General features: G+C 37.0%; 1 protein-coding gene across 1 annotated transcript in view; it reads right to left on the bottom strand.

The window, feature by feature from the left end:
• Nucleotides 1–3,181: 3,181 nt before the first annotated feature.
• Nucleotides 3,182–7,500, bottom strand: part of LOC115214239 — a 36,510-nt gene continuing 32,191 nt past the window's right edge. The window contains exon 2 of the mRNA XM_029783363.2: nucleotides 3,182–5,361. Within this exon, the coding sequence (XP_029639223.1) occupies nucleotides 3,653–5,361 (1,709 nt within the window). The 3' untranslated portion in view covers nucleotides 3,182–3,652. The remainder of the gene's footprint in view (nucleotides 5,362–7,500) is intronic.

Raw genomic sequence — 7,500 nt, 5'->3', positions numbered from 1 at the left:
GTTTATTCTGTCCTTACCTTCGAAACACGCATTGAGTCGATCCAGGGACAGCTGATGAAGGGGAATTTCCTTTATATTGTTTGTCCTGTACTCTGTTTTTTCCCTTGTTAAAAAAAGTCCGTTTCCTTGTTTGATTTTATGTTTTCGTTTCTCGTTGTGTTCTACGTTTATTTGTGGTGTCCTGTATATCCTTCGAAACGTAGAGTAGATGAAACCATAGCGACTGAAGAAGGGGTTTTTTCTTTGTGTTATTTGTCCTGTACTCTATTTTTTTTGTTTTTAAATATATGTCCAGTTCCTTTGGTTTGTATCTATGTTTTCGTTTCTCATTGTGTTCGACGTCCTTTTGGTGTCCTGTACTCATATATGCGTGTATATGTACATGTAGAGGTAGTGACTTTTTGTGAATTTTCTATCCAAAACCCAATCAAAATGCCTGAAACTTGATACGCCAATTGAATGCCAGCTAGCTGTATATGATTGGTCGGAGATTTGGACAGTACTCGCGTGTATGTGCGCACGCACGCAGCTCTATATGCAATGCACTAGCTCTATGACCCGGCAAGGCTGGGTCATAGTGCTAGTATATTATTATATATATATATTATATATATATATATATATATATATTATATATATATATATATATATATACATATACATGTTAGACCACACATTGACATACTTGATGACATCACGGAAGATAACTAGTAAAGCTGATAGGGATAGGCTTGATGAAACCAGAACCAGAAGTCCCTCTAATCCAGTGGGCCCACAAAAGAATGGGTCCCCACCCCCGTGAACAACCAGGCTGATAAAGATAGGGAAGATGAAGAAGCAACAACTAGAATTCCCTCTGTGCCAGTGGTCCCACAAAAGAATGGAGCCCCCACCCCTATGGATAACCAGAGGAATGCTAGGGCCACCACCGGCAAAGGAAGGAAAGACCACGAGCACAAACATAAGACAGGAAAAGGAGAGAAAGGAGAAGGAAAAGATGAAAGAACTAAAGCTAAAAGCGAAACCTAAAGACAAGAAACGAAAAGCAAAGAAAGGCAACTCAAATATGGAATCCGAAACTATTCCGAAGGAATCCGAAACTGTTAAGGAGAAAAAAATTGGAGACGAGGACATGGAAATTTTACCTGCAAGGCAAATGTTGGCATGGGGGAGACGGTACGAACTGCCGGTTTGTTCACCCGAGACCCGGCCAAAACTGCAGGAGCCGTAACCTCTCGAAAGAGCTGTTCTTCACTCCTGCTCCAGAGCGTCGGCTGCGGGGTCATTCCGAAAAGCTCTATCTGCGACGATTTCATCTCAATCGAAGGAGAGGAACTTTCTCCGTCCGGGTTGCGGATCCGTGGAACAAGCTGCCAGACGAGATAGTGAAGATGCCGACGACCGCTCGGTTCAAAGTCTCCCTTGACCTCAAGTGGCCTGAACTCTTTACATGAACACCACCCTGTACTTAACTCCATGTCCCCCTACATGGCCTTGCTTTTTGCTTTTTGAGCCAAAAAAATTAACTAACTAACTAACTAACTAACTAACTTCCCTGAGGAAAGGCACCAATCGTCTCCAAAGAGAAAGTATGCAAAAAAAAAAAAAAGGCATTCGATTGTGGAAGGCAGAGAACAATATTTGTGAAAAAAAAAAAGAAAAAAGCACCACAGAATGGTGATTGATGGAGCTTTTTGGATGATAGAAACCTGACTGAAATGGAATTAAACAACAAAAACAACAGCAGCAGCAAATGCAGCAGCAATATTAATAACATATTTCATTGAAAAGTCTCAGAATTTATTCAATATGGTAAACATCACGTGATTTACGCGTTCAATCACGTGAATAGCAATAATAATAACAATAACAACAACAACGATAATGATAATAATAATAATAATAATAATAATAATAATAATAATAATAATAATAATAATAATAATATAATAATAATAATAATGTTCTGGCTGTTGGTGGTGGTAGGTTGTCGATGGGAGTATTCATACAATAGTGGCTGGGATAATAAATTAAAGAAAAATAATTCTGTAAAGACCACCATTTTGTTTGGGTCTCTCTCTCTTTCTCTCGCTAGAAACCCTGTGTGGTGTGTGTGTGTTGTGTGGGCGTTTTGTGATGGTACGGGTTGGGGTGGAGTAGGTTTTCATTCAGAAACATTTGTAACTAAAGTCTATTGATTACACACACACACACACACACACACACACACACACACACACGGCAGCACACACACACACACAAGAACATGCATACGCACAGGCACACATGCTTACATTCACTTGCATGGTCATTATACGTACGCGTGCGTATGAATGTATATAGAGGTGTGTATTGAAGCATATACATGTGTGTGTGTGTGTGTGTGTGTGTGCGTATGTATACACACACAAACACACACACATAGACACACACATACACACTGTTATATACATGTAGCTGAGCCGCTTATGTTAAAGTTAAGTGGACGAGAAAAACATCCTTTCAAGTACACGAAACTTTAAGTAACACGAGAAACTAAGTCAGTGCTTTGTTTCTCTGCAACTATGCTTCGAGTGCGACCGAGTTTACTTTGTTCGCCCGCTCATATTTATATTTATATATATATACATAAATATATATATATTTATATATTTATTTATATATATACATACATATATATATTTATACACACACACACACATATATATGCATATATATATCTACATATATGAATGAGCGAGCGAACAAATTTTATATATATATATGTATTCTAATTTTAGCACAAGGCCAACAGTGTTGAGATAAGGAGTGAGTACTTGGATCCACTTCTTGACGAGCCCTTTATTTTATGGACCCCCGAAAGGGTGGAATGGGCGAAGTCGACCTCGAAGGAATTTGCACTCAGTACGTAAAGAACCACGAGAAATTCTTCAGATAGAATTATATTTTATTCTGCGTCTAATTTCTAATAGGAGATACCTTACATGTTTTCTATTACATGTAAATTTTCATAACTTCTATTAGCAAATGAAACATGTGGAATGGTGAATAAATAACTAAATAATACCCAAAAATTTTCCAATTTCATTTTCATATATATATATGTATATACACACATATATATACTTAAAAATACCTTTCTACATACACACACACGCACACGCATACGCTCACGGTCGCGCACACACACGCACATACATACATGCATATAGGTACACACACATATTTTTACACACTTTTTACAATCATTTATAAATAATTTTACTAAAATATTTTTCACTAAACAAGAATCAACAATGCAAAGAGAGGGCAGGGGCAGTGTTTCGCCTTCACAAGGTATTAAGGCAACCAATCTGGTCTTGACACAAACATCGTCTTAAGGTCCTTAAGGTCCCTTTAAGGTCTAAACATAACTTGAGTCCAAAGCCCCCTTTTTTTCTTTTTGAGGGCTTGGTATAATATACATCCTCTTTAGTCGAAAGTTCTTTGAGGTGGAAAGGGCCCTGAAACCGCCAGCATCTTATATACACTGTTTACAATGTTTGTTTGGAATGTCCAATTAAAATATATAATTACAGATGTATAATTAGAATATCTAATTAGAGATTGTCCCTTTGAAATAACAGTTTCGAGTCTATTTGATCGGAAGGACTTATTGTTCAGTGGGTCTCCATCCTTTAATAAACATTGCCAGTTTGGTCACTTCAAGTTTCCGGATCCCTGGAATACACTCCAATGCGTCTTTGTCCAATTGTGTCATTAGGGTTCCGTCTATTTTCTCTGATATCATTTTTTCTCTAATTTCTTGTCGTATTCCTAGTTTCTCCATGGCAGACGATAAATCTCGGATTGACATTCCGATAATGTGTTCAGCTTTACTGTTTATGATGTCCCGCACACCGGAATCCCCCGAAGACGAATTGGAAATTCGAGATGACGGTTCTACTCCGTAAGTCGACAACGACGCTCCTAGCGGCAAATCATCCTCGTTGTTTTCATCGGAATATAAAATATTTTCTTCTGAAGGGAATTTATTTTCTTTTACCAGATCACTTCCGCTTCCGGCCACGCTACTTGCTTCGCTGTCCAGATACTGGGAGAGTTCTTTGAGGTCCTCCAAGTTGGCGTATTCAACGTCTTCGTAATCAGTGTTACCACCCGAGGAACCACTGTAAGACGAACCCGAAGTGCGCCTTTTCGGACTGGCTTTTTGTGGCAACGGGGATTCGACACCCAAATCATTGCAGTCCTGGTTATGGTAAAAGGATTCCGTCTCAAAACAATCAACGGACGATATTCGCCAGTTCGATAAATCGGCGTTATCTTCCTGACTAATATTTATATTGTTATGGCCGGGTACCCAGTCATCCCCCTGCTGCTGCTGGATTTTATTCCTGTACACGGGTAGAGTCATGTAGTTGTTCTCAATGACCTCGAATTGTTTGCTGGGTGTTGGTAAGAGAGGTTTGTTCTTGTTAATCCAGGTCATTGATTGATAGTTACCGTCTTCGATCTCCGCCTCGCTTTTATGTTCGAACGAACGAGGATGGGCGTAAATGGTCGAAGAATTTGGTGGGTCCGGTAACGCCGCATGGGGGCGCTCGCTGATGCAGTTTGTGTAGATTGCCTCTTTGACATCAGAAGGGAAACTATACAGAACTTTCATGTCCCTGGCGTAGATGTGTGCCTTCTCTTTACACAGTCTTATGGCTGCCTGATAGTTACAGTTTCCGGTCAGCTCGCTGTTGTTTTCGGCCACGTAATATTTTAGCGGACAAAACACGGGAACTTCCATGAGAATGTTCTTTTTGTTTAGAATAGTCGAAGCTATAATTGTTGTGTCTTCGAAAGATTTCTTCAATACTAATGTCCCAGTAAACGAACAAGGCGTCGCTGGTTCTTTACCGTACACCAGCTTCACCACACACGGACAAGATGTTTCTTTAAGCAGATCTTCGAGTTGTAAAATTAATGGTTTACTTAAAGGACCAACCTGGTAAAATGTCCCTTTCTGGGAGATTGGAAGCATTAATTCACGATCCATATCATCGGTACTCATAAGGAAATTCTCTTCCACATATTTAGTCTTTCGCAAAATACCTTTCCGTTTTATTTTGGCCTTGCCTGTAAATACACGTCCCTTCTGAAGAATGTCTCCAGGGAAAAGCATTCGCTGCTCGAAGTCAACATTGCTGCCTTCTCTGTTAATTACTTGTAAAGCTTTGATTTTATCCGTTCCGGCAATCAAAAACCGGCTGGCTTTGGTCCGAGCCAATTTCTCTACATATTTACAAGGCACTACTTTTTGGGCGATCATCTGTGATTTGGCTGTCGAATGTTCCTGGGTAATGGCAAACCAACCTGCAAGTAGAGAGAACAAAAGCCATGGATTAATAAATTGTAACACAGAAACATACAAATACATACACATGCGCAAGTGTGTGTGTGTGTGTATGTGTTATGTATATAGATATATATATATACGCACATACATATATGCATATATATATATACATACATACATACATACATACATACATACTACATACAAACATATATATATATATATAATATATATATATATATATATATATATATAATAATAATATATTTGAGGGAATATTATTCCTAACTTACAGGGAAAAATTCAATTTAGAAATACTAAATCAAATTTTACAAAATATAATATATATATATTTATAAATTAGAAAAAAAACCCACCTTTTATCAATTCAAAATGAACAATTAAATTACACCATCTAGAAAATTACACATACTAGAAATATTAAAATTAAAATAACAATAATATACCGATGATTAAGTAAATTGCAAAATAATAATAAAAACGTATATATTTGGTAGAATAACGACACGTGTTTCCAATTTATATATATATATATATAACGGAACAAATAGTGAGGGGTTACCAATCCGGACAAAATACTTCAGGAGCTCTCTGATGGCGCACCAGGCTAACAAAATTACTTAGATTAGTGAAGAACTAAAAAGTAATCTTTTGGTAGGGTCCCAAGTTATGGTTCATCACAATTCTTTATTGTAAATCCGTGGATGGGCTTCAGACAAAACTGGTTTTACAGAGTGATATTTAGAAATAATGGTCATTACATAACATTCCTTTATTAGAGCAAATTTGCTTTACAGCTGTTTCCAGTAATCGTTGTAGGTACATAACCGATAGGTTTAATCAATTGGTCTATTGATCAATTGAGATAAATTGAATGACCCAAGAAAATTACTGCTACTTTCGTCCAACCCATTCCTGGAAGTAACAAGTAGAGTACTTGGGGGAAAGCTATTGAGTGGGGAATGTGGGGGGAAGATTGGGATGTTCAAGTAGAATAGAAAACAGGGGAATGCAGGTTATAAGGGGGCGGGAGAAAGTGAGGGAGTAGTACTTAGTAGAAGTGGTAGAAGTAGTAGTAGTAGTAGTAGTAGTAGTAGTAGTAGTAGTAGTAGGGACAGTCACAAGGATGGGTCAGCCCCTATTACCATATTAACATTGTATTTAGGTTAGATATTCTCTAACCATTATGTTGAAATTTGATATGGGCTTTTCATGGATATGGGTCAGTCGAAGACAGTAATTTTCAGTTTTTTTTTTTACCTAGATAGTGAAAGGATCCTATTTTTATTAATATGATAAACGTCATGAAAGCTCTTATCAGGATATAAATATTGATAGATTTAGAAATTTTGTTGCTTTAAATGGAATGATGTCAAATTAAAGTTGTTGAAAATTAGTTGTAACCTCAGGTTGACCTGATTATTCGGGTTTTAAAATTTAAATTAATAAAATGGTAGGAGCCCAAATTTTAACCAGAGTTGAAGTTTCTAGGTTTTAGTTTCTAGATAAGGTAAACTAAGATATAGGGTATGTGTTCCCAACCTTATTTTGCTTGTGGATCCCCTGGGAGCTATCTTATCATCTGTGGACCCCATAGAAGCACATGTAAATATTTGTTTGTAGGTTAGTCAAAACTAACAATGAAACAATTTCGTTATATTTGTAACGTAAATTCCAAATACAAATCTTGAAAATTTCAATAAATACAGGGACTGTAGTGTTTGGCTTTTATTGAACTTTATGTATGTATGTATGTATGTATGTATGTATGTATGTATGTATGTATGTATGTATGTATGTATGTATGTATGTCATTATTACGTTTATTTCAAGATTTTTTGCCAATACAGTAAGAACCGGTTTCTAACCTAAATCCAAGACTCCTTCATTGGAATTTCAGCATCAACAACAGGGTATTTTTGTATGTATGTATGAATGTATGTATGAATGAATGTATGTATGTATGTATGTATGTATGTATGTATGTATGTATGTATGTATGTATGCATGTTTGTATGTATGTCACCTAGGCATTTACTCACAAAACCAAGAGCAGCGATTATTAGTGATATAAATCTGAATTGATAATCCGGATGTAGAAAGAAGTAGGAGTTTTCGGAGCAGTTCTCCATAGT

Source organism: Octopus sinensis, linkage group LG7 (assembly GCF_006345805.1).
Source record: "Octopus sinensis linkage group LG7, ASM634580v1, whole genome shotgun sequence".
Lineage (NCBI taxonomy): Eukaryota > Metazoa > Mollusca > Cephalopoda > Octopoda > Octopodidae > Octopus > Octopus sinensis.
The sequence above is the reverse complement of the archived record's forward strand: the minus strand, read 5'-3'. Positions and strand labels throughout refer to the sequence as shown.